The sequence below is a fragment of the Rattus rattus genome, chromosome 9 (genome assembly GCF_011064425.1).
Source record: "Rattus rattus isolate New Zealand chromosome 9, Rrattus_CSIRO_v1, whole genome shotgun sequence".
NCBI classification, from domain to species: Eukaryota; Metazoa; Chordata; class Mammalia; order Rodentia; family Muridae; genus Rattus; species Rattus rattus.
In genome coordinates this window covers 58,256,648-58,283,728 of record NC_046162.1, presented here as the reverse complement: position 1 = coordinate 58,283,728, position 27,081 = coordinate 58,256,648, and the positions used below count along the sequence as shown (strand labels likewise).

Genomic DNA, 27,081 nt, shown 5'->3' with positions numbered 1-27,081 from the left:
CAATCCAGTGCTTGACTAGGCATGAATGAGATGCCATGGTGTTTTTGTTAGGTTAAATTGGCAGAGTTAAGAGTAAAGAGGTGAGGCAAGGGACAGATGGGTTGACATAATGGGTCAGGTTAACTGTAGTCTTGTTAGCTTCGAGTGGACACTTTGCTCCATTTGTGAGGCCTGATTAGCACTACTCAGGCTTTGCTTGCTTGGGAGGACTCCAGATGAGCACAGGTTCCACAGGGAAAACAACCTAGGCTCTTAAGCCTCCCAAATGGGGTTACTTAAGTACTTCATGTTTCTGGAGCCCCTGGTGTCCTGTTTGTACACATACATGTGCAAACACATCTTACAGACACACTTCAGCTAATCCTACTATTTGTAGTTTTTTGGTTGCCTATTTGAATGCTGGTGCCCAAACTGCATGCTGTGCACTTCTAGCCGACCCTGAGGTAAATCGAGAGATGACAGGTGCTGGTGACAGGCTGGTCATTCCCCATCCCCATTGGCTCCCCTCTGGTCCTGCTTTGCTTCCTCAAAAGGCAGAAATACATAAAGTGCTGAGTCTACACCAAACCTCAATCACTACAAAACCTTCCTCCCTGGGACTCATGGCTAGTTAGGCTGGGCCTGAGTCTCCAGGGACTTTCAACTTGCCCAGGTTGACTCATTAACTCCACCCCTCTCTATGCATATACATCTCCTGGGCTTGGCCTAAAAAACCCACACTTTCACATCCCTTTCTTCCCTGGGCCCCTAAATGTGCCTACCATTGTAAGTGAATCCCTGAGAGTTGCCTGACACTCTATAATTCTGTGTTGTGTAACAGGCTCTCTCCCAGCCTCTAACATCCACTTCTCTTGCTAACTCCTCCGTTGTTGCCTTGCTCTTCTTACTAGGCTCCTGAAGTATAAGATACACAATCCTTGCAGCCCTCAATGTGCATGCAAGGTCCTGAATCCAATTCCCAGCACCAACCAACCAAGCTCTCCCCCTCAAAGTCCTTGGGTTTTTGAAAAATGATAAGCGGAGCTGGAGAGATGGCTCAGTGGTTAAGAGCACCCGACTGCTCTTCCAGAGGTCATGAGTTCAATTCCCAGCAACCACATGGTGGCTCACAACCATCTGTAAAGAGATCCGATGCCTACTTCTGGTGTGTCTGAAGACAGCTACAGTGTACTCATAGATAATAAATAAATAAATCTTTGAAAAATGATAAGCTAGACTGATCAAAGTTCCCCTACTTCGATACTTCAAGACTCATATATACCTAGCAGGAAAGTAAACACGTGGATTGATGGTGAATGAATGGACTAGAAGTCCTGAGGTAGTGGCTTAGTGGATTTCAATCCCCACTGCCACACAAATAAGTAACTATCCTCAGAGAACCTGTGACCCATCTAAGCGCCAAGTCCCTGACAGTGCAGTAGAGTAGTAATATAGGTTAAGTGGGTCCAGTTGCTGCCATTTCAGCAGTCAGAAATGCTCTTTGTAGGAAAGTCTTGGGGTTGTCAAGGTCGGGAAATAATTGTTTCTCAAAGCCCCGTTTATGGGAACCTGAGAGCTCTCCATTTGGGAACACTGCCCTGTTCAACTTTCATACTTGAGGGATTTTGGGATTGTAGACTTGAGGGCTTCTTTCATATGCTATGGGCTGGCTTCAGACTCATGCAGGTAGGAGTACCTTGAATTCCCACTTCTCTTGCCTCCCCTGTCTACTTGACTGGAACAGTTAAGGTGGAGATGTAAATACATTATCTTTTATACAGTCAGTTCTCAAACTGACCAAGCAGCATGACCAAGGGTGACATAGGTACAATGGGACTGTGAGACTCCAAGGCTTTCCATCCATTCAGAACAGTTCTCAGGTAGCTGACAGCATCATGAGGCCTCTTTTCCAGCAACTTATATACAGGAAATCAGCACTAAATTAGGGTTGCATTGCTACGTAACTACTCAGAATGACAATTAACTGCTAACATTAATTATAGCAAAATTGGCTTTGGGTGTTCTAATTTCCTGTTGAATGCCTCTTTAGAGTTATTAACTGTTTCTCACATAGCTGAGTGAACTGGTCATTTTGTATGGCTCCTAACCCAAGGTCTTAGTCTACTATATATAGTCTGTCCTGACGTTTAATTTTTCTATATACTCCTTGATCATTCAGACACATCTGCCTCTGAAACATCTTTCAAATGGCAGATTCAATATCATTTTAGATAAAGTAAATAAAACACCAAGGTGACAGACTTCTTTCTAACATCCTTATTATCCTTTCTGTCTCCTGGAGACAGGCCCTGTCTTAGAAGCTCCCACTCACATAGCCATGCAAAAACGGTCAACGTGCCTTTAGCTCCTGCTCTTCGTTCCATACTGCAGCATCATTCTTCTTCAGCATTTCCACTATCCGTTCAAGCTCTTTCCAGTGCTGCTTCTGCACAGAAACAGATTTTTAGTGCTGGGACGCACAGACACAGACACAGACACAGACACAGACACAGACAGACAGACAGACACACACACACACACACACACACACACACGTACACACCTTAGCTGGTGAGCAGGAAAGATGCAAAGATTAGGTCTTTTAGCTGAATGGAATGCTATGTATAATAAACCTCACTCACATATAACACGGCTTCTTTGAGCCAGGTGTGGGGTTGCACACCTTGTCATCAAGTAGCGGTGGGAAGAAAAACTGAATTCCGGGCTAGCCAGAGGTATCTCAAAGTATAGAGGTAGTAAAGGCTTCCCCAGAGCCACAGAAGAAAGCAGTGTAGTATTATTATTCCCCTGGAAATGTTCTCCTGAGTCTACCTGTTCAGTGAAGCTAGCGGAGAGCTGGCTGTTGCTTTCTTTCTGGAGCCGTTCCCAATGCTTTGTCTTTTCTTCATCTTTCAAGATAAAATCCACCAATCCTCTGTATTTATACATCAGCTGGAGCTAGAGCAATGGAGAATTCAACAGCTAGACATAAAGGAAAGCTAGAGGACCATCCTTAGTTAGATCCTAAAGTACTGCACAGCACCTGCTGACATTTTCTAGAGGACATTTTTATGTATGAGCATGCTGTCGCTGACACACCCATTACAGATGGGTGAGCCACCATGTATGTGGGTGCTGGGAGTGGAACTCTTCATGTCGTCTGGAAGAGCAGTCAGCACTCTTAACCACTAAGCCATCTATCTCTCCAAGCCCCCTCCCTGCCCTGTGCAGACATTTCTGAGGATAATAAGGGGAAAGACCTTGAGGGGCCTGGGGTAGAGTTTGGGGAGAAAGGTTGCAGGAGCATTTACTGCTTCCTGGAGGCTGTGCTGTTACCTTCACTCTGCCACACCCTCTCCACCATAGTGGATTCCTCCTACCCTGTAGCCATCCATTCCCTCCAGTGTCTAGCTTTGTGCATTTAGATATTCAGTACCTTTCTGGTCTACTGATGAATTGGAGGTAAAGCTGAGAACATCCTCTTTGGCCAAAGTACCTACCAGAAGGTCTTCTATTCTGATCTCCATGTCCTTCTTTTCCGAGGTTATCTTCTGGTTGTATTCCTTCAGGCTAGAAAGTAGAAATGACTGTTTACTGATGATTCCAGATGAATTAACCCTGGGTCCAAGTGACTTAAGACAGGCTTGGCCTAGGGGGCTGGAGAGATAGATGGCTCGGCTTTAAAGCACTGGCTGCTCTTCCAGGTCCTGAGTTCAATTCCAAGCAACCACATGGTGGCTCACGACCATCTGTGATGGATCTGATGATACCCTCTTCTGGTGTGTCTGAAGATAACAGACACAAATAATTTTATTAGAATTTAAAAATTTTTTAAATTATTTTATGTGCATCAATTGGTGTTTGAGGGTGTCAGATTCCCTGGAAATGGAATTCCAGACAGTTTTGGGCTAGCTACCATGTGGTTGCTGAGAATTGGGACTCAGACCGACCTCTGGAAGGGCAGCCAAGTGCTCGTGACTAGTGAGCCTTCTCTCTCCAGTCCATAAATTCTTAATAAAGGTAAGATTGGCCTAAACCTACAGTTAACTACTCTTAGACTTTTCAGTCTTTGCGACAGACAGGCCATCATGTAGCCTAGGTTTGCTTCAAATTCTCTGTGTAGCTGAGGATAACAAACTTCTGATCCAAGGTCTGGGACATGCAGTCAGGCTAAATCGTAACCGGCAGTGTTCTAGCAGCAGCCTCTTCTCTCCCATACATACTCACTGGAGCATCTCACTCTCCCAGGAGGCCTTCTGTTCCTCCCAAGAGGCCTTCTGTTCCTCCCAAGAGGCCTTCTGTTTCTCCCAGGAGGCCTTCTGTTCCACTTCCTGTCCTAAGCTCTCATTCATCCTCTGTGTTGCCTCCAATGCCACCTGAGTGAGAGAGAAATCATTTATTTTATTCGTGAGTACACTAACTGTCGTTGTCTTCAGACACACAAGAGGGCAGGCATCAGATCCCATTACAGATGGTTGGGAGCCACCATGTGGTTGCTGGGAATTGAACTCAGGACCTCTCTCTGGAAGAAGTTAGCTCTTGCTTCTAAGTGCTGAGCCATCTTTCCAGCCCCCAAGACAAATCGCTTTTAAGGAGTTTTATTATGTTAGGTAAAAGAATAAAAGTACTGTGGTGTATTCCCTCAAGCTTCAAGCATTTGAACTCTAAGCTACACTTTCCATACATCCGTTTCTGCAGGGCCGCACACACCAAGCAAGCAGTCCACTACTGACCTACATAGTCCCAGTCTGTTCTTTCCAAATCAAAAGGCATCCAAGGCCTAGAGAATTACAAGCAATTGCTTGCTGTGCTCACAGATCTGCTCTAGTTCCCGGTGTCCACAATGGTGGATCCAGACTCTTCTTAGCCTCTTTGCAAATGTATGTACAAGCAGGCAATGTGCATGCATATATTTTAATTTTTTGAGCCAGGTTCTTCACTATGAAGAAACAGGCTTGGCCTCAAACTCACAGATCTTACCCTACCTGCCTCTCTGCCTTCCAAGTGCTGGGGGGATTGAAGCATCCACTGCCACATTCAGCTAAACAATGTTCAAATGCATCTAACTCCAGTTAGGTGTGGTGAGCTAATCCCAACCCTCAGAAGTCGAGGTACAAGGAAGGCCATCACGATCTATATATATAGCAAGCTCCAGACCAGTCAGAGCTACTTAGTGAGACCCTTGTTCAAAAAACAGGCCTGTCCCTGGGTGTGGCATTTGGTAGTACTTGCCCATAGTTCCAGCATGAGAAACCAAGGCAGGAGGATCTTGAGTTCAAGGCTAGACTCAGCCACATCATTAAGACCCCACTTAAAAAAAAAATCTATTAATTTCTCCATTACCAGAGAATTTACCCACTAATCCTTTTTAAAGTATTCGAGTGCCTGGGACATAGATACACTGGATAGAAGAAGCTAAGTCACTTTTTAGTAGTGCCCCATACATTGGATACCATGCCAGGTGGTGGAACACGCCTTTAAGTCCCAGGATACCAGAAGATAGAGGCAGGAATGAGTTGAGGCCTGCTTGGTCTACAGAGTTCCAAGACAGGCAAGGCTACAGAGAAAGTCTCAGAAACAAAAACAACAAAAACCAACAAAAATTGAAACAAATACCCACATTGAAGTGGGGGTGTCAGTATTTTTTCTTAATGACAGGGTATAAAGAAACAGCTTCTCAACCTGTGAATCACAACCCCCTTGGCAAGCCACGATCTCCAAAAAAAGTACGTTATGATTCACACGAGTAGCAAAAAAAGTAGTTATGAAGTAGCAATGAAAATAATTCCATGGTTGGAGGTCACCACTCGTGAGGAGCTGTATTATTAGTGTTAGGAAGTAAGAACCACCAGTGTTAAAGGGGAGATGGACGAGACTGCAGTTCTGATCTACAGGCTGAGGTCCCCTGTGGCCAGGCCAGCATCTGTACCTGCTTCCTCTGGAGCTGCTCATGGAGGTCAGCATACTTGTCCTTCAGTTCCTGGTTCTCTTGGTAAAGCTCCTCCCTGAGCTGTTCCATCTTGTCCATCTTTTCCTGTAAGAGAAGGCAGGTAGCTTTCTTTAGAGTCCTTCCCACACAAGCTGTAATGTGCCGCTTCTCTCAGAGGCAGGCTGGCAGCTGCTGGAGAGCGGCTATACAGTGCACAGGCAATGAATGCTGCATGCAACTGCAATGAGGTTGTCTGCACCAGAGAAAGATGAGCAAACTTTTTTTTTCTGGATCTGGGGACCGAACCCAGGGCCTTGCGCTTGCTAGGCAAGCGCTCTACCACTGAGCTAAATCCCCAACCCCAAGATGAGCAAACTTGATTGAGGAAGTGGAATGAACACTACTGGAATCTTAGAACTCCGGAGGCTGAGGCAGGAGGACTGCCCTGAATTCTATGCCAGCCTGAAGTTCTGTCTTTAAAAGGATTGAAGAAATTACGTAGTGTTTGATTTTTAAGAGCATCCCTAAGTTATTCCTGAGTGGGTTATGATGGCACTGAAGGATTTCTCCAACTCTATCTTAGCTGCTTCAAAGCCCACTGACTCAAAGACCACCCTAACCTGGAACTATGTTCCAGGAAGGCTTGTTGTGGGGAGAGAGCTACACACCTTATTGATAACAATCATTATGTCCTCCTCAGAGTCTGGAGGACGAAACTGGAAGGGGATACTTATTCCCTGGACCAAACCATCTTCATCCACATAGCAGAACTGGTAATGCTCTTCATCCTTGGGCAGATAGTAAGCTGGAAGCAGAAGGATTTAATACAAATGAGTGATCCCAGTTAAATAAAGCAAACTGAGGGTTGGGGATTTAGCTCAGTGGTAGAGCGCTTGCCTAGGAAGCACAAGGCCCTGGGTTGATCCCCAGCTCCGAAAAAAAAAAAAAAAAAAAAAAAAAAAGTAGGAATTTGAAATATTTTGGTTGGGGATTTAGCTCAGTGGTAGAGCGCTTGCCTAGGGAAGCGCAAGGCCCTGGGTTGGTCCCCAGCTCAAAAAAAAGAACCAAAAAAAAAAAAAAAAAAAAGCAAACTGTCCCAGTCACGAGTCTTCGACCCAGTATTTATTTTCATTTTCCTACCTTTGAATTGGATTTTCTGCTGTGTGGCTGATTCTGTGTTTAGGTCATCGGGCATGGGGGCCCACATGAAGGTGTAATACTCCTGGGTCGTCTCCCACCCTACCTGCAAGGCAAGAGAATAACTCAGCACTGATAACTGGAATAAGCCTTATTTCTGTAATGATTTCTTAAAAAAGCACACTTATATTTTATTTGTATATATACTGAAAATTGAATGAATTCATTATGATGTAAGATCACTTTTTTTTTTCGAGCTGAGGACCGAACCCAGGGCCTTGTGCTTGCTAGGCAAGCGCTCTACCACTGAGCTAAATCCCCAACCCAAGATCACTTTTTTTAAAGATTATATAAGATCCCTTGTTTTCTTTTAAAAGATTTATTATATATAAGTAATCCAGGCACACCATAAGAGGACATCAGATCTCACTACGGCTGGTTGTGAGCCACCATGTGGTTGCTGGGATTTGAACTCAGGACCTCTGGAAGAGCAATCAGTGCTCTTAACCACCGAGTCTGATGACTCTCCAGCCCCTCAGAATAGGATAATTTATAGATTTGGTCTTTGGAAGCAAAAAACTTACAGACTGGATTTTTTTCATCTTTTAGTTTTGAGACGGAAAGTAAATTACTTTGTTTGTTTAGAGAAGGCTCTCACTATGTAGCCCTGGCTGGCTTGAAATTCTATGTAGACCAGGCTGACCTCAATCAAATGCAGAAGAAACCCTTCTGCCTCTGAAACCTGGGATTAAAGAATCAAGCTGAAATCAAGTTGAAATTAAAAGACAGGCTTGACTGGGCATATAGGTGATGCATGCTTTTGGGAGGCAGAGGCAGGCAGATCTGAGTTGAGGCCAGCCTGGTTTACAGAGTTCCAGAACAGTCAAGGGTACACAGATTTAACCCTGTCTTGACAACCCCTCCCCCACCCCCGTAGCTCACCAGTGTGTCATGTGGGAAATTATAGTTTAGAATTTCATAGTTGGGCAGACATAATACCTGGAACCTAAGACTCACTGCTAGTTCCTAATCCCTTAGCATTAACACTTACTTTAAAAACGCCGACCCAGTCCTTGGGACGAGGGACGAACTTTTCAGTGAGGGTGTAACAGCACATGACATCTCCAGGAATATAGAACTTCTCCACATCGCTAAACAGGACCTGAGAGAAATTGCCATGGCGCTCCTCCATGGTGGAGTCCTGTCAGGAAATAAGAGTATGAGAACCTGCCTCAATAGAAGTTAAAGAAGATATGGGGTTGGGGATTTAGCTCAGCGGTAGAGCGCTTGCCTAGCAAGCGCAAGGCCCTGGGTTTGGTCCCCAGCTCCAGAAAAAAAAAAAAAAAAAAAAAAAAAAAAAAGGAAAAATAGAAAAAGTTAAAGATATGTGACTCATCCTAACCCTGAACTCTCTGTGGCTGCTGGTCATGGGTGAAAGCAGGTTGGGCAAGCCATGAGCATCAGCTCCTGCCTCCGGGCCCTGCCCTGACTTCCCTCAGTGATAGTGACTGAGAGCTTTAAGCTGGAACAAACCCTCCCCCCTCCCCCAGGTTTCTCTTGGTTATTTTACCACAGCAATAGAAAACATAAGGCAACTGTTGAGCAAAGCCTCTGGCCCCACCTTCTAAAGGATAGAATTGGGCAATTTAATAAGCAGAGTTTTGTGACCTTATGCCTATAGTACTTGTGAAATGGGGCTATGAGGCCTAAGTGAAATATAGTGTCCAGACCTTAAATCAGTACATGCCACACAATAGGTACCTGTTAAGGGACAGAATATTTTATCATAGACTGGAAAAAGTGCTGTAATGATATTTTGTGGTTACTGCTGTTGGGCTGGGAAAGATTTTATTCTTAAGATGTATTATAAGTGCACGGTAGCTGTCTTCACACACACGCACCAGACCTAATTACAGGTGGTTGTGAGCCACCATGTAGTTACTGGGAATTGAACTCAGGTCCTCTGGGAGAGCAGTCAGTACTCTTAACCGCTGAGCCATCTCTCCAGCCCAAGATTTTACTTTATTCCTGGCACATTACCAAGCAGCTCACAAACTAAACACTGAAAATTAACTTTAAGCAGAGTGAGAGGCTTGTACAGTCAAAAGTCCTGTCTCTTTCCTCAACTGAAAAAAATCGTACAGTCTAGAAAAAGCAACTAACTTTGTTTCTTGCTTATGGAAAAGCAAATAGCTATAGGAAACGCCAGAGCAAGTCCCTGGAGCTCAGGACGCAAATGGTTCAGGAGGTGGTTGAAGAGGCAGTGGGATTCAGAACAGCAGTTCCTCCTCACCAAACTCAGGGTGGAATGGGCCATAGGAAAGCCCAAAGCCTGGCTCACACCGATCCTGATTGAGCAGTGAGGAGGTCTCACCTTTTCTTAAAAGGAATTTGCTGATTAATTTCTAACTCAGCATGAGGACCTGTAATCCCAGTTCTTGGGAGCTCTGAAGCGGGAGAATTGTCACAAGTTTAAGGCCATCCTGTACTACACAGTGAGACCCTATCTGAACCAAGCCAAACCATTAGTGATCCTAAGTCTTTCTGGAGCAAGCCAGACCTACTTCCCAATTCAAGGTGAATATGCAAACTACAAGTTTTAGCAGAAAATAAGCTCCAAACCCTCAGAATGCCTGATAATATCTGGTAAAGTTGTCTGCAGCTCCCTAATTGTGTGTGGTACACACCACAAAGACGGAATAGGGGACTGGAGATGGCTCAATGGTTAAGCGCTGTGTGCTCTTCCAGAGGTTCGGTGTTTAATTTCCAACAATTCATCCAGTTCCAGGGATCCTGACACCCGCACAGACACACAGGCATATAAGCAAAACTCCAATGCACATAAACACCAAGGGCTGAGATTAAAGGCATACATGAGTTTTGCAGAGAGAATCTGTTAAGTTATAATATCCAAAAATCATTTTCTTAACCACCATCCATGGCCACAGTTGATTTCCATCGGGGCAAAAAATTCAAACCGGAGACACTATAAAGTAGGGCACTGGCACCTTTTTTCTTTCCATCTGGGCTGCCTAGAGCAATCTACCGTTACCGGACACAAGTGAAAATCAACTTTCAAGGATTGAACTTGCTGAAAGAGGGAAAGCGGCTTATAGTCAAAGTAACTTCTTCAGAGTGACATAGCGCGCGGGGAGTTGGGGGGAACAGAGCCCTGGAAAGCCATGATGGCACAGTGAAAGGTATGGAACCTCAGTGCACTGTGGGGTGGCAGGTTTGGCGAACCCAGACAGGAGAGCCACTGCCCCAAGACCTTGGCTGCCATCAGAGGCAACCCTCACAAACAGTCCCGCAGGCCTGCTCTACCCTAGAGAAATTAGGCCGAGCTTCCCAGAACAAAATGGGTCCCAAGACCTCCTGATACTGCTATAGGTGCCTGAGCCCTCCAAGACGGCCTAGGGTGAGGCCGGAGCCCGCACACCGTGTCTTGCCTGTGGACCCTGTTTCAAAGTCTGAGCTGGGGGATCCAGGGAACCAATTGCACCCCTCCACTTAAGGAACTTACCAGGCACAGCAGCCGCGCAACAGCAACAGGACATACAGGAGCTGGTGGGCGAGATTAAATACCAAAGGGAATGGCCAGACCCCGCCCATCCCATGCTATCCCAACAATTTACAAGCCCCGCCCCCGCCGCGGGACACCTCGGACTCTTACTGCCTGGGGTGACAAACTGGGTTTGCCTTTTTTTTATCTCCCTCTTTTGCCTCTCCATAACACGTCATTCACTGAATGTCCTATAGCTACAGATGGGACTCTGGCATTTTAGCCTGCTACACACACAAAAAACGGGCGTGGTAGCAGATATCTGTAATTCCAGCTTTTAGGAGAGGGAGGCAGGAAGGTCAGCAGTTCAGGGTCAGATTTGGTTGCAAACCAAGTTTGAAGTCAGCCTGGGCTATCTGAGATCTTGTCCTTTAAAAAAGGAATCATGCTTCTGCCCTTAAAGGAAATCTGTTAACCTTTTTGGGTCTTCTGTGCCTTGATTCAAGTCCCCCCCCATTTTATATTTCTAGGGAGGGGGCTTGCCTGCACATATGTATGTCCACCACTTGTGTGTCTGGTGCCCAGAGGGTCGGAAGAAGACATTGGATCCCCTGCAACTGGAGTTATGGATGACTGTGAGCCACCATGCAGGTGCTGTGACCCTAACCCAGGTGTTATGCAAGAGCAGCAAGCTTTTTTTTTTTTTTTTTTTTCTTTTTTTTTTTTTTCGAGCTGGGGACCGAACCCAGGGCCTTGTGCTTGCTAGGCAAGCGCCCACCACTGAGCTAAATCCCCAACCCCAGCAGCAAGCGCTCTTAACCACTGAACCATCTTTTTGGCCCCCTGGTTATGCGTTTGAGATAGAACCTCTTTTGGGCTAGCTTTAAACTTACTATGTAGTTTTGTAGCCTTTGTACTCTAGATCTTTTCTGGCATCCTCATGTCCCAACTGTGTAAGCATGTGACTTCTTCACTGAGCTTCTCTTTATTGTAGTCACAGAAAGAGCAGAACCTCTCTCCCCTTCAGTCTTCTTTCGTTTTGTTTGTTTGTTTTTTAAGACAGGGTTTCTCTGTGTAGCCCTGCAGTCCTGAAACTCACTCTTATTGACCAGGCCTGCCTTGAACTCAAGAGATCCCCTGCCTCTGCTGGGTTTAAAGACGTGTACCACATCTGGATGAGAGGTTTTGTTGTTTGGTTTGGTTTTTCTACTTTCCCCTTTCAGTGCTAAACTCTTCTTAACCATTTTAACAGTCTGTGACTCTTATCGCAGTGTGATCTTGAACTCAAGGCTGTCCTCCTGCCTCAGGCTTTCAGGTACAAGGATTATACGGTGCAAGGAACCACTACCATGGCTGCTACCTTTTTTTCTTTTTTTTGTAATTACCCAGGAGATGTTAAATGCATGCTGCCTGTGGAAGATTAAATTCAGAAGTGTCACTTCTCTTCTCAAAGGAGTTCCAACAGTTGAACCTGAAAGAAAATGCTGTGTCACATAAGCAGAACATGTGCTTCTGACAGGGGAAGAAACATTCTACCTTCTAGGGACATCTTGGGTACCCTCCTGCAGACTCTCTGAGTGCCTCCTCTAATGTCTGAGAATATCAGATTGGTAAAATGGTTCCATTAGAGAATCATTTAATGCACAATCCTGGGGACCCGAATTCTATCCCAAAGTCCAGGGAAAGGCAAAGAAAGAAAGCCTCCACGGCAAAGCAGCCCGCTGAGCTGCATGGGCACAGTGGCACCAGTGCCCTCCACCTCTTATCATGAACTCACAGGGGCTGGAAGGATGGCTCAGTGGTTGAGAGCACTGATTGCTCTTCCAGAGGTCCTGAGTTCAAATCCCAGCAACCACATGGTGGCTCACACCCATCTGTAATGGGATCTGATGCCCTCTTCTGGTGTGTCTGAAGACAGTAATGTTGTACTCATATAAATAAAATAAATTATTAAAAAAAATGAACTCATGGGCAGACACAATATTATCAACGAACTTTAATTTTTAAAAAGATTTGAGAAAATTAAGGTCTTTCTGCACACGCCTAGGCAAAAGGATGCTAAATCTATTAAGACTGAGAAAATGGCTGTGCGAGGAGGTAGTGGCAGTGGTGGCACTCGAGCGCCTTTGATCCCAGCACTCAGGAAGCAGAAGCAGGCAGAACTCCGTGAGTTGGAGGCCAGCCTGGTCTACAGAGGGAGTTCCAGGACCGCCAGGGCCAGGTAGAAAAACCCTGGCCCGCCCCACCCCACTCCCCAAAAGACAAGGAAGACTTGCCAATTAGGGTCATATATGCCTATAATTTCGGCAGCAGGGAGGCAGAGGCAGAAGGAGCTTTGAAAGTTTGAGGTAGCCTGGTCTATATTGTAGCAGATTTTTAGAAGAACCGTTCCACAGGTTATTTACTCCAGAGTGATGACTACAGAACCTGGAGGTAGTCAGCTTGTAAATGATCTGAGTCCTCGATTGCTCTACCAGGGGAATTTCAGTCCTTAGCATACAACTTCACTCCCTAGAGATTAACTTCAGTCACATGACATTACCCGCAAACCCAGAATTCTAAAAAGGACTGTGTTTGTTTAGGTAATGGTTCCTTAAGACACTGCGTAGATCAGATAAGATATTGTAGCAAGAGGGGGAATTGACTTGCTAAAAGACCTTTTGTATAACAATAAAAAAGTCCTTGCTGCTGAAAATGGCCTTCTTCTGGTTGTCCTGAGTAACCCAGAATGCCACACCCTGTAACCAATGTTACATTGGGGGGCCTCCCCTCAAAACCCAAACAAAACATGAGGCTGGAGACTTGGCTCAGTGGTTTTAGCCTATTTGCTTTTGTAGAGAATCTGGGTCTGATTCCCAGCACCTACATGGTGGCCCACAACCTATCTGTAACTCCAGGTCTAGTGGGTGGCCTATTTCTTACTTCCTTGACACCCTCTTTTGATCCCTTTGGGGATCAGGCATGCAAATGGTGCACAGACAATCTAGAGAGGCAAAACACTCACAATCATGAAGTAATAGGTTTAATTAATGTCCTTTCCTTTTTTTGCCATATCCCATGTGACTCTTGGAACCCTGACTAGAGGCAGTGAGAAAATGAAGGACAGACATCCAGACCATGCACAGAGAAGCTGAGGGTAGGTGTGCTGTGTGAACTCCTCTGGAGCCCCACCACCACTACCCCAGAACCTCCGAATGTCTATTAGGATCAGCACAGAAGTAGGAGTTATTGGTCTCTGTAGGAGGGATCTGTAGGCAAGCGGTCTCAGGCTATAAACATCGGGAAGGAGCGGGCTGCAGTTGCTAGTTTCCGTATACTGTCCGGCCAGTTCTCCAGGCATCAGGGTCTTTGATTGCCCGTATCAATAATCCAGGTTCACTCCGGATTTTATTCACTCTTGGGTTCCCTCTGCTCCCTACATTAAAAAAAATGTAGTATGTGTAGGCATGTAGGAGTGGAGAACGGGTGTGTGCACATAAGTACAGGTGCCCATGGTGACCAGAAGCATCAGACCCCTGGCGCTGGAGTAGCAGGCAGTGGTAAGACACCTAATATGCGTGGTAGGAACTGAACTTGGGTCTTCTGCACTAGCAAGAGGTGCCCTTAACTCGGCCATTTCTCAGCCCCTCACTTTATTTTTTTATGTATAAAATCCTGTGTGGTGGTGCACGCCTTTAACCCCAGTACTTGGGAGGCAGAGACAGGTAGATTTTATCAGGGACAGCCTAGTCTATAAAGTGAGTTCTCCTTAGAACGGGCTACACAGAGAAACACTGTCTTGAAAAAAAAAAAGGCCAGAAACAACAACAACAACAACAACAACAACAACAACAACAACACACACACACACACACACACACACACACACACACACACACACACACACACACACACACCAAAAATCAAGTAACTTATGTGTTATCCACAGCAGGGAGATCTCCTGATCTCCTCTAGGGAGTCAATCTTTATGTCCTTGACAAGATGCTACCTTGGTGACAGGAATGCTTTCAAGGATGCCCCTCATCTCAGCCTAATCTTGGGGCCTCAAAGTCATGGTGGTTCTCCTACCTTTTGGTGTTTTTCCAAAGAAGGAGCCATGGAGCCAGGTGATGGTGGTGCACACCTTTAAAACCAGCACTGGAGAGGCAGAAGCAGGTCCAAGGCCACCCTGGTCTATCCTGGTCTACAGATCGAGTAGCAGGAAGGGCAGAGAGCTCCATTAAAAAAAACCCTTCTCGGGGTTGGGGATTTGGCTCAGTGGTAGAGTGCTTGCCTAGCAAGGGCAAGGCCCTGGGTTCGGTCCCCAGCTCTGAAAAAAACAAAAAAACCCCCAAAAACCAAAAAAAACCCCAAAAAGCCAAAAAACAAAAAACCCTTCTCTGGCTGGAGAGATGGTTAAGAGCATTGACTGTTCTTCCAGAGGTCCTGAGTTCAATTCCCAGCAACCACATGGTGGGTGGCTTACAAGCATCTGTAATGGGATCTGATGCTCTCTTTGGACACGCAGAATAAATAGATCTTAAAAAAAGAGAAAAGAAAAGAAACCCTGTCTCAAAAAACCAAAGAACGGGGAAAGAAGAAAGGAAGAGAAATAGCATTGGCTAACCTTGTGGAATTGGTTCTTGGCTTCCCCTTTATATGGCTTTGGGGATTCAAAACCGGGTCATCAGGTTTATATAACTAACGCCTTCACCTGCTGAGCTATGCTGCCTCAGAGAAACTGGAATTTTATGTCATTTAAATTCAAAGACACAGGTAAATGTAAGTGGCCACTGTCTTGCCTAGTACAAATGACTGGGTCTAGGTGAACCAGGTCTGGGTGAATCAGGTGTGGACAACTGGAAAAGGGAGGAGTTAGAGTCCAGTTTAGCAGAGCGTCCTTGCTAATTCTAGTTACTTTCTAGCAACTGCTACCCTCACTGCCACCTTTACTCCTGCCCTGCCCGCCTGGCCCTGACTATCTGAAATGCCTCTGGGTTTTGGGCTTTGAACTCTGGAAAAAGAGGAGAGGGAAGGATATTTCTCCCCGCATTTAGTTTCCTGTGTCTGGAATCACATAGGCTTTCCAGAGTGTTTCCATGCCTGGGGTTGAGAAAGAAAGATACTGTTGATTCAGCTAAGTTATCACTGCCTTTTAACCTTCATGTGGGCAGATAATATTTTATAAACTGCCAGTTTTAAAAACATGGGTCAAAATTTTATGAATTTAACCAGAGATGTTATGGGTCACCTGTTATCTCAGGGAGCCTGAAGTAAGAGGATAAGAAACTCAGGGTTATCCTTGGCTACATAGCAAGTTTGAGGCCAACCTGAGCTACATGAAATCCTACACCCCTCCCATCATAAGTATTAGAGAGAAATGGATCGTTCAGGCACTTTGAAGAAACTATAAAAAGGCAGCTTTGCAGAGGGCTGTGTTAGATGGTTGTATGTGCCCTACAGCACACAGAAGGGCTCATGGACCATAACTGGTCTGGAGATGCAAATCAGAGGTGCAATGATTTCGGAGCATTCCTGAGGTCTTTGGTTTTATCCCCAGCACTGGGGGGGAAAGATGGGGACAATGGGTTTGGTGTCCTCTAATTGCAGAACTTAGGTTGGAAGGACTGTAGAGTTAAGTGTGAGGCCATTGTGGACTGCACAGCAAGGCCCTGTCTCAGAAAAGCAAAATAAATAAACAAGCAAATACATAAAATAAGGGAATATGCCAATTATGTTTCCCTCGTGGTGAATGTTTGTTTCAGGGAACCATTTGCATCAAGAAAAAGATGCCGGAAAACAGCCATGACCAGCTCTTCCCCAGAAAAGCTGTCTCCGTGGAGGGCCTGTGAGGATGAAGAGGACAGGAGGACACAGTGGAGCTCTGCTGTGCAGACCCATGCCCTGGCCTGTCTTTCAGAGGATGTGGTGAAATGTGGGAGCTAAAAGAAGGAAGGGTGGCCGCAGCCTTTATATTTCTGCTTTGCTGGCATTCATGGTGAGAAGGAGTACAGGGGCAAAGTATCTGGGGTGGGACCAAGGCCCTGCAAGGCCCATGTCAATTCTCTAGGCCTTGGTTTCCCCATCTGAAAATGCAACATTCTGAGGGTGGGGTGTGCGTGCGTGCGTGCGTGCGTGCGTGCGTGCGTGCGTGCGTGCGTGCGTGCGTGTGTGTGTGTGTGTGTGTGTGTGTGTGTGTGTGTGTGTGTTCAAGAACTCTTCTGATTTAGCAAGAGTTCTCATTCTGAAGCCCAGCACAGCGGTGCACGCCTTAATCCCAGCACTCCAGACACAGAGGCAGGCAGATCTCTGTATGCTCAAGGATAGCCTGGTCAACAAAGTGAGTCCAGAATAGTCAGGGCCACACAGAGAAACTGTCTCAAAAACATAGAAGAAAAAAGAAAAGAAAAGAGAAATACAGGACTATGGTATGCAAAGTGTCAGCTCCTTTGGGACCTCGCCTTCCCTCACTCCACCTTGAACTGGCCTTTGTCTTTATTTTGACCACCCAGAAAGTAAAGGGGTGCCAGGATGGACTTTGATTTGGGCATCTGAATAGAGATACTTTTTTTCCCTAATTAATTAATTGAAAGGCTCTCGAGTTGGGGAAAGATCCCGAAGAGCACCTGCTAAGCAGATGGAGTCCCTGAGGCTCCCTGTTGTTTCGCTGTATTTGAGGAGTGTGGTGGGTGCCTTAGGAACAATCAACAGCACTGTGTTTGTCTCCCCCTCCCCCAACACACACACACACACACACACACACACACACACACACAGAGTTCTCAGGTGGGACCCAGTCCAAATATTTTGACAGCTGGACAGACCCTCAACACTATTTCAGCTTCTCACACCTATGCCTAAAAAGCACTTTACCAAGGACTGGCTTCTTCTTCTTCTCTCTCTCTCTCTCTCCCTCCTCTCTCTCTCTCTCTCCAGGGTGGGTGTTAGTATCCAGGCTGGCTTTGAACTAGCTATTATAGCTGAGGATGATGGATGACTTTGAATTTTTGATTTCCCTGCTTCTAATCACTGAGTGCTGTGGTTCCAGGCCTGTGCCACAACACCTCGTTTATAAGGTGCTGGGATTGAACCGAGGGATTCCCGAATGCTGGGCATACACTTTACAGTTGAGCCACATCTCCAGCCCACCCTTTCATGTCTTTCATTGTCTGGCCTCAAACTCCCAACATTTCTCCTGCCTCAACATTCTGAGTGCATAAAAACTCTATCTCCTTTGTTTTTATGTTTGTTTTGGAGGCAGGGTCTCTTTTGGTAGCCCAGGCTGGCCTAGAATTTTTCTACATAATCCAGGCTATTGGATTCCCAATCCTGCCTCCGTCTCCAGGTTGCTAGCTATGGCATTACAAGGAGTGGTTTTCCATCCTTTGGTTTACCTAGCACAAGTCACCAATGTTCTCTGACTTCTTGGCTCATGGTCTCCGGCCTGTGGGGATGCCTGACAGTTGATGCTGGCTCTGGCCTACAGTAGGGGCAGCTGGACAGCTCACCTTGTTTGCTGGCTCCCGTCAGCTCCTCAGAAAGGAGAGACTGGACAAACATTGTCCTGTTAGCTCCCATTGCAAACGGGATAACCAGCTGTCACAGAGTTTAGGGAAACTCTCTGTAAACTATTGCTGTTCCCTTTGGAGTCTTCATCTTTTTTTTTTTTTTTTTTTTTCTGGAGCTGGGGACCAAACCCAGGGCCTTGCGCTTGCTAGGCAAGTGCTCTACCACTGAGCTAAATCCCCAACCCCGGGAGTCTTCATCTTCATCACAAGATCAATCTCACTCCAGAAGGACCGGGTTGGGTAGGAGGGTGGGGCAGGATGTCCAGGAAACAGAGGCCTCAGCCCAAGGGAGTGGGTGAATTACTGGGAAGAGATGATTGGTAGGGAACAGGGACGTGCCCTTGGTCTTTGGGGAAATGTCTGGTGGGTGGCCAGTTGATGGGGGTCACTTGGGCCCTTAGGGCACTAGAAAGGAGAATGGAAAGAGGGAAAGGTGTGGTAGGGGTGTGGGTGAATGGTATAGAGACTTCTGAAAGGGTAACTGATGGCTGCTGATTTCACCTTGGTCTCTCTAGTCACTCCAAGGTCAATGTAAACACCAGGTCGCAGGTCGCAACCTCCCCCCCCCCCCTCCTTTGTCTTCAAGGCTAAGCTAAATCTTTGCCTGTAGCCTCCTTCCTGTGTAGACCAGCCATGAGAGGCCAATTGCCAACTTAGGTTACCAGTTCAGTAGACTAGCTCTCCATATAGCTGGGGGTGAAGGTTTATTAGTCCCTATTCTAACCCTCGATGCCCCTTCCCTGTTGCTTAGCAACCAGATCCAGACCCCTGTGCATACCAGGCAAGTTACCATTAAGAGACACCTCATCATAACACTCTTTCAAGGGTACTAGAGAAGAAAGTTTCTCTGATAGACAAACCCTCTCAGGTTCACCGGGCTGCTTTATTCAGCTAATAGAAGTTCAGATGTAAATTGTGATACAATGTAGTGTAGCTCAAATGTTTTCACTTTGAAACATAGTTAACTCCATACTAGTTGTGTGTGTGTGTGTGTGTGTGTGTGTGTGTGTGTGTGTTTTGGGAGGGGGTGTTCTTGTTTCCTTTTTATTGCTTATTCTAGATAGGGCAGAGAAATTCTGCTTGATCTGGAGCTCCTTCTGTAGACTACTTCTGTTGCCCTCTAACTTGAGAGATGTGCCTGCCTCTGCCTCTCTGCTGGGACTAAGGTGTGCGCCACCACCACCCTGCTTGTTGTGTCTGACTTAAGCTTTACCGCTTAGAACTCTGGGCAACTGGCCGAGAGCAGCTCTTAGGACAGAACTATAGTTACATTTGGTGATTGTCCTGTGTGTAGTTATGGAAGGAGGAGTTAGGAGAAGGATGTGGGGCCTCCTAGGGACCTTCACAGAGCACTCAAGGACAAGGCTCAAGGGCCAACACTAAGCAACGAGGTCAGCATGGAATGGACAGAGAGGCCTCATGGCCTCTTGGCCTTGGGCTTCATTGCTGAGATTTTTGTTTTTTGGGACTTTGAGACAGAATTCAACTTGTAGCCCAGGCTAGCTACAGTATAAGATCCTGTTTCACTCAGAATGAGATGACAGATTACAGCTATGTGCCATCATTCCTACCTTAGTGTCCTGATACCCCACCTCCAACTTCACTTGCATTATTTGCCCATTATTGCCTAACTCCAGGATACAGTAACAGGCACAAAATTCCCAGGAAATCTGCTTTAAAAAAAAAAAAAAAGCTTCAGGGAATGTTTCCTGGATTAACTTGGGCAGGTTTCTACATCAAAGTGGCGGCTGCCCTGTTTTTTTTTTTTTTTTTTTTTGGTTTTTTTTCGAGCTGGGGACGAACCAGGGCCTTGCGCTTCCTAGGTAAGCGCCTACCACTGAGCTAAATCCCAGCCCTGGCTGCCCTCGTCTCTTAGTGCTTGCAGCTATAAATTTCCCGAAAGAAGTTATTTCTCTAGGCTTGTTTTCTCTCAAGTTACTTGCAAGAGGTCCCAGCTGAAAGGACCCATTCATTGTATTCCTTTCAGAGTGAGGACCATATTCCAGTGACTTCAAGTCAAGCACCAAAAAAATAAAAAATAAAAAAAAAAATAAAAAAATAAAAAATGAGGAAGGTGGTGATAAGTTATTTCTCTGCCGGTAAAATGAGCCAATTCAAGCCACATTAGAGTATATGAACAGGTTTATTGGGAAGTTGCGAGTTCATTGACCTCCAAGGATCAAGGCCAGGGGAGTCACCATGAGGAGGGACAAAGGGGAGGGCTAAAAGAGAGAGAGAGAGAGAGAGAGAGGAGAGAGAGAGAGAGAGAGAGAGAGAGAGAGAGAGAGAGAGAGAGAGAGAGAGAGTGTGTGTGTGTGTGGAGAGGACCAAATGTCTGGATTACATAGGAGTCTCTGAGGGAAGGGCAGGCCAGCCCCTGAGCTGGAAATTTCAGGGTTGGGGGCCTGGTATGCCAGGTAGGGACTGAGGGGTGATGTGAGAACCTAGAGGTCAGGTCTGCCATGGTATATAAAATATGCACTTTAGCCCCTTGTCCTGGTCTGAAACCCAATTCATCCTGGTCTGCTCAGTTGTCCAGTATCATGTACAAAACCGTGGGATCCGATCCCCAACACGGCTAAACAGCATGGCTATGGCTGAACCAGGTGTAGTAGCGCCCGGTGATCCCCATATGAAAAGGCAAGAGGATCAGGAGTTCCAGGGCAGACAAAACCTTACCTAAAAGACCCACCATCACCACCACCACCACCAAAACAAACAAAAACAAAACAAAAAAGAAAAGAAGAAACCCAACCACGTAAAAACACATTAGCGTCAAATCAATTTCCTTTGGTCTTTGTCAACAAATTCTGAATTAACATTTGCAGGATAGTTTGTTTGTTTGTTTGTTTGTTTGTTTATTTATTGCCGGTCTTTGCAGACAGTTTTGGCAGATGATAGGAGATAGAACAGCAGGAAAGACTGAATCCAGTCACTACCAAGGTTCCCTACCATAAATACAATACAATGATTGCTGTGAGATGATTTGTTGTGAGAGCCCTGCCCCCTTAACTCTCACGGACTCTTCAATCGATGTGGGCAGCCGGGACCTGTTTTTATTGGTCCGTTCATTCGAAACCGCGACCCCTCCAAATTCTGGAGGCGACGTCATGATTCAGTAACCCTGAGCGGCATCATAGGTTGCAATACTCCTTTAACTGTGAAAGAAGCTAATCCCCCGGGAAAGCCAAAGGCCACCACAGTTACAAATATGTCTGGTATCTATATATATTACTAATTTCGTTCCTTTAATCCACTGCTCTCTCACTGAGCGTCCAGCTTCTATTCTTGGATAAGTACTGTCTCTAGAGAACCCAAAATCAAAGTAAGCCTCTGGCGCCGCTGATCTGAAGAGCAGAAGCTTTGAATTGCGGCATTCGGCCGGCCTGTGCGTAGGGGACGCCCCCATAACGCCCAGACCTTGGGGGACCCCGGTGAGGGCGAGGAGGGAAGGGGTGGAGCCAGGCGGAGACTAGAGGTCTCGCCGCTCCTCGCGCTGGGCGGTGTTGCCAGAGCGTCCTCTGCGTCTCCAGGGACAACCTTGGCACTACCCTCTGCGGGCGCGGCGACGGTTAATCAGATTCCCGATCCAGGGGGCATGGCCGCCTGCCGCAGGGGCCAATCGAAAGCCTGGGAGGCCCTATATGCAAATATGAGGGCCGGGAGGACCCGAGGTTAGGAGGGGCTCAGGTTGGGGTCGCGGTACCCTGAATGTGGCTGCCAATGGGAGCCTGAATTCCTCCGAGAAGGAATGGTTCGGCTAGGGTGATTACGGGCGATCTGAGCCGCCCAGTCGGGGAGAGCCGGGGCAGTAGCAACGCGGGTAAGGAAGCTCGGAAGCAGGGTGTCGCCCTCATGAACCCTAGGCTCTGTAGAGTACATCACTTCTCTGGTACTGTTTTCCACACCAAACGCCACCTGGAGGCAATCTCTTAGATAGCAACCATCTCTGAGACACTCTGCACACCCCACCCCCACCCCCCACCGCGCCTGGTCCCTTTCATTTCTTTTCCTTTGTCCGAAGAACCCTTCCCGAAATGCTTATTGTTCATGCCTGGGATATCCCCATGCCTCCATGGATGGCTCCATTCCCTTTCCAGTTCTTTCTTCCTTGGTTTTTCGAGACAATTTCTCTGTGTAGCCCTGACTGTCCTGGAACTCACTCTGTAGACCAAGCTGGTCTCGAACTGAGATCCACCTGCCTCTATGTCCCAAGTGCTAGGATGAAAGGCCTGAGCCAACACTGCCCGGCTTCCTGTTATGTTTGTCTTTCACTTTGGGGAGGGGAGGGGTAGCATTCTGAGAAAGTTATCTAGAATTTGAGCCCTAGGGAAATATATTCTTTACCTTTGGGGATAAAGTGGGAAAGGAGCTAAGTATCTTTTAACTGGTACGTGCCAGGCACTCTAAACTTTTTTCTTTAGTATTTGTACCGTGTCTGTTGTTATCATAATTCTGGGTTGCTGGGGATTGAACCCAGAGACTCGGGCAAATGCTTTAACACTGAGTCACTGGCCACCATTCCCCAACTATTTGACAGAATGGTGCTTATTTTGAACAAAGTACTGTTTGAAACCATTAGAAACACTAGCATGGTCTTTAGAACTACGTAGTGAGATGAATATTATCCTTATTTACAAGGAGAGTGAGATAGATATAAGGAGGCGCCACCGTAGAAAGCAGGAAAGTACAGTGCGTGGTGTCCATCCCCCGCCCTCCCTGCCTGTTGGGATGCTGAGGCAAGAGGATTTTAGCGTTTGGGTCAGCCAGGGCTGCATAGTAAGACTCCGTGAAAAGGAAAAGTAAGAAAGAAATAGGGGCGGAGGTAGCCAGATTTATCTTGGCTAATAGTTTCCTGAGAGTTGTGAAAGAGATGGCTGGCTGTGCCCCTCGCCTGAAAACTGCATCTTAAAAAGGAATGGACAGGGGTTGGGGATTTAGCTCAGTGGTAGAGCGCTTGCCTAGGAAGCACAAGGCCCTGGGTTCGGTCCCCAGCTCTGAAAAAAAAAGGAATGGACAAAAAAGAATTGCATCTTCCAGCATCACAGAAGTCCTCAGTTCTAGCAGAATAAAAGGTGATGCCTGTGTGGGCAAGAATCATATTGTTGCCAATAAATCTCTCCCAGCCTGTGATTCTTGGCACTAGTTAGGTTGCCAGGGCAGACCCAGAGTAACCCCCAGGTCCCCCTCAGTCTCCTTTTTCTGAGTCTTGCTTTGTTTCTCAAGCTAACTGGAGATGGTTGTAGCCTCAGCTCTAGCCCTTATGCTTCCTCAGCCTCCTGAGTGCTGGGTTTCCACCAGTGAGCCACTGCACCCCTAGGTGTGAAGTTCCTATCCTCCTAGTGCTCTTGTACTCAGAGAAGATAGAGCGTGAATAAGGAAATGGTAGTCTGACTGTAAATCAGGAGGTTAAGCCAAAGCTAGGTCCAAAGCCCTTGCTCTTTTTTTTTTCCATTGAGTATCTTCCTAACAGCCGTCCACTGGAGACCTTCGTAAGGTGCTTCTAGTAGGGAAAAGAGGACAAAGAGATAAAAAGAGAGATTGACCAAGTCAACTTAGTAAATGGATTCTCCAGGGGCAGAGTGAGGATTTAAAAGGAAAAAGACAATTAGACAACATTGTAGCACGACCCCCAGTCAGTTCTGAGGCTGAAGGTGGCTTTATTTTTTCCTAGTCTGCTTTTACATGCAAGTAATTAAGGTCAGTTCTAGGTTAAGGAACAAGCAAGACAATACACAAAGTCCCGTGATCACTGTTTCTAGGGGCTTATCAGGATGACCAAGATACCTCAGCCTACTTCCCTGCCCTAGCCCAAAGCCATATTCTTGCCTGAAGCCTCCTCCTTTGTTCTAGCTTAAAATCAGATTCCTCTCTGAGCTTACTCCCCTGTCCTGGTTCAATGTCAAATTCCTGCCAAGTGGCCCCAAAAGCTCTCCACAAGAGATAATGAAGCAAAAAAACCTACGTTGAAAAAGAAGGAAGTCATGGGGAGACAAAACAGTCCCTGGGGACTGGAAAAAGTGTGTTCTTCAAAACACAGAGATTAGCTTCCCCAGCGATCTTGTTCACTGACCCTCCAACTATTCTTTCCTGCTTTTTGCAGGGCTCTTGTATTTATTTGTTCTGTCCTGCGAAAGAAAGCACTGAAAATTTTCCTCCCTTTGGAAAAGTGTCAGGGGAAGAAGAGTAGTTAATTGTGCATAATCCTTCAGAAGTGGACACGGGCTGCCTAGTGTTGCTTGTCCCTGAACCCAGCACTTAGGAGGGGGAAAATCGGGACATCAAAGCTAGTCAGCCTGGGTTACATGAGACCCTATGTTACACAGTAAAAAAACTAAAACGAAACAAATACAAACCTTTTTGGAAGGAAAGAAAGTAAAAGAACCTAGTTACCAATTGTTCTTCCAAATCACCTGCAGGGCATTTCCTAGGGCCATGTCTGTACTCATTGCCTCCCCCTGGTGGCTAACACAGGGCACCTCCGTGCTGTCTAACGAGGATTTATTTGGTTATTTATAACTTGGAAGAGCTCAAGGTCAAACTGGTGCTAACAACAGCACACACTGTCCTAAAATATCCTAGTTGGAAAGGTAGAATGGACATTTTTTACTTTTTTTAAAGATGTATTTATTATATATAAGTACAGTGTAGCTGTCTTCAGACACACCAGAAGAGAGCATCAGATCTCATTACAGATGGTTGTGAGCCACCATGTGGTTGCTGGGATTTGAACTCAGGACCTCTGGAAGAGCAGCCGGTGCTCTTTTTTTTTTCGGAGCTGAGGACCGAACCCAGGGCCTTGCGCTTGCTCTACCACTGAGCTAAATCCCCAACCCTGCAGCCGGTGCTCTTAACCACTGAGCCATCTCTCCAGTCCAGACATTTCTTATGACATTAGGAGAAGACAGAGGTGCTGTTGTCTGTTAATACAGTAACAATGCAGATTCTGGTCTTTTGTTTGATTAAGAGGCATGTTTGGGCTCTTTGGCTTGTTTCTGAGACTCACTATGTATCTCTTGTTAGCCTACAACTTACAGTGTAGACCAGGGTGGCCTTGAACTCCCAGGAGTCAGACTGCCTGTGCTTCCTAAATGCTAGAATTATACGTATATATGTGTAGATACTGCTTGTAACCAGGCTGGCCTGGAACTCTTAGTGGTCTTCCCTTCTCAGTTTTGTGCTTGGATTGTAGGTACACAACACCCATGCCTGCGTTTTAACCTTCTCTTCTGAGCTCTCCAAGGGACTTGGTCCATTTTATCTGTCTGTTGTCCTTGTTAAAAGAAAGACATTGTGCGTGGGAGCGGGAAGCTGAAATTTTGTCCTGGCTTGCAGGACTTGGTCTTTATCAGTGGTCAGTTCCTTGTCCCTAGTCCAGTCGAGTGTTAGCATTTGCAATTACTCTCCAGAGGAAAGCTGGTCTGAAAGTAAATGAGTGGTTAAACCTGAATTTCTTCAAGGTCTCTCCCTGCTATAATGTTGAGGAATTCCTTGAGAGCTTAGAAAATGTTCTAAATCCATTCCTGGGTTTGGTCCAACATGTCCCATAAAGTGGGTGTGGTACTACATACCTGTGATGCCAGAAATTGGGGGGTAAAAACAGGTAGAGCAGAAGTTTAAGGTCATCGCTAGACATTTAGCAAGCTTGAGCCCAGCTTGGGTTTAGCTGGGTCAGCTCTAATTTTTTTTCTGATATCAGAAAATTAAAATGCTTTGGGGGGCGGGGCTTGGTGGTAGAGCATGTGCCTAGCCTTTTTTAGGGCCCTGGGTTCAATCCCTGTACAACAGAAATGAATGGGTGAATGATTTTTGATTCAGCTCTGGGTGAAGCAGCCTTTATTCTAACTCAGAGTTGCTTGAAGAGCAAAAACAAAACAAAACCCCCGGCAGGAGCACTAATGTAGAGTTCAGAAGCAGAATGCTCACTCATGTCCTGTGAAGTCTGGACTCAGTCCCCAGAACTGTTAACAAAACAAGACAAAAACCAGACTACCTGCCTTCAGGCTAATGACAGACACACAGACACAAAACTGGTAAATTGAGATGTGCAAGTGGTCAGACATAGAGTATCAAGGGGAGAAGTGGGCCTCTTGAGAAAATCGGGTCAGGCATGGTGGCTCTGTTTATAGTCTGAGCACTCAGGAGCCTGAGGCTGGAGGTTTGCATTCAAGGCCACCTACTGCTACATAGAGTTCCAGGCCTTATGAGAAAAAGGATACACCCACCCATGGTTAAGGAAGAAAGGAGAGTGTGGGGGGTGGCTCAGAAGGTCAAAGTATCTGCCACCAAGCTTGATGACCTGAGTTCAATCTCTGGAATCCATATGGTGGGAAGAGAGAGCCATTTTCGGCAACACACACACACACACACACAAACACACACACACACACACACACACACAATTTAATTTTAAAAACTTTAAAAACAGAAAGAAAACGCAGGGCTGAGACAAATGTCGTAATACAATCCTGTCATCCAGCACTTGGGGCTCTGAAGCAGAAGGGTCGTAGCAAGTTCCAGGCCAGCCAGGGCTCCCCAGCAAGACCTTCTCCTGAGAAACAAAACGATAAGGGCTGGAGAGAGAGTTGAGAGGTAGAATGCTTGCTGCGTGAGTGCGAGGATCTGAGTTCGGATCCCCAGTGTGTCTGTACTCCCAGAACTGGCAGGGCAGAGACAAGCAGACCTCAGAGCTCCTTGGCCAGCCGGGCTAGCCAAAATGACAGGCTCCATCCAGGTTCAGTGAAAGAGAGAGAGATCCTGTCTCAAAACATGAAGTGGTGAGCCATAGAGGATGTCGCCCAACATTGACCTCTGACCTCTGCACCTGCACAAATGTATACACACACACACACACACACACACACACACACACACACACACACACACAGAGACACACAGACACTAAGAAAAATAAGGTCAATTCTCTCATTGCTATTGTAGACACTTGGGTTCTGTATCGTAGGTACCATAGTAACAGGAAGGAAACG

At 46.3% G+C, this 27,081-nt stretch overlaps 1 protein-coding gene across 1 annotated transcript; it reads right to left on the bottom strand.

The window, feature by feature from the left end:
* Positions 1 to 3,386: 3,386 nt before the first annotated feature.
* Calcoco2 (calcium binding and coiled-coil domain 2) lies at positions 3,387 to 21,206 on the bottom strand. The gene is made up of 7 exons (XM_032914185.1): positions 21,114 to 21,206; positions 8,097 to 8,246; positions 7,049 to 7,151; positions 6,577 to 6,713; positions 5,909 to 6,013; positions 4,207 to 4,355; positions 3,387 to 3,549 (listed from the first exon to the last, which is right to left on the bottom strand). Exons 1-7 carry the CDS (start codon positions 21,204 to 21,206, stop codon positions 3,387 to 3,389), a joined length of 900 nt encoding a protein of 299 aa, XP_032770076.1.
* Between the last annotated feature and the right edge of the window lie 5,875 nt (positions 21,207 to 27,081).

Coding starts and splice junctions, on each gene's coding strand:
- Calcoco2 (XM_032914185.1), bottom strand. CDS start 21,206: ATGACGTCGCCTCCAGAATTTGGAGGGGTCGCGGTTTCGAATGAACGG. Junction 6,014..6,576: donor TAATGATTGTTATCAATAAG/GTGTGTAGCTCT, acceptor CTTCTCTTACAG/GAAAAGATGGACAAGATGGA. Junction 4,356..5,908: donor AGCAGCTCCAGAGGAAGCAG/GTACAGATGCTG, acceptor TCTCTCACTCAG/GTGGCATTGGAGGCAACACA.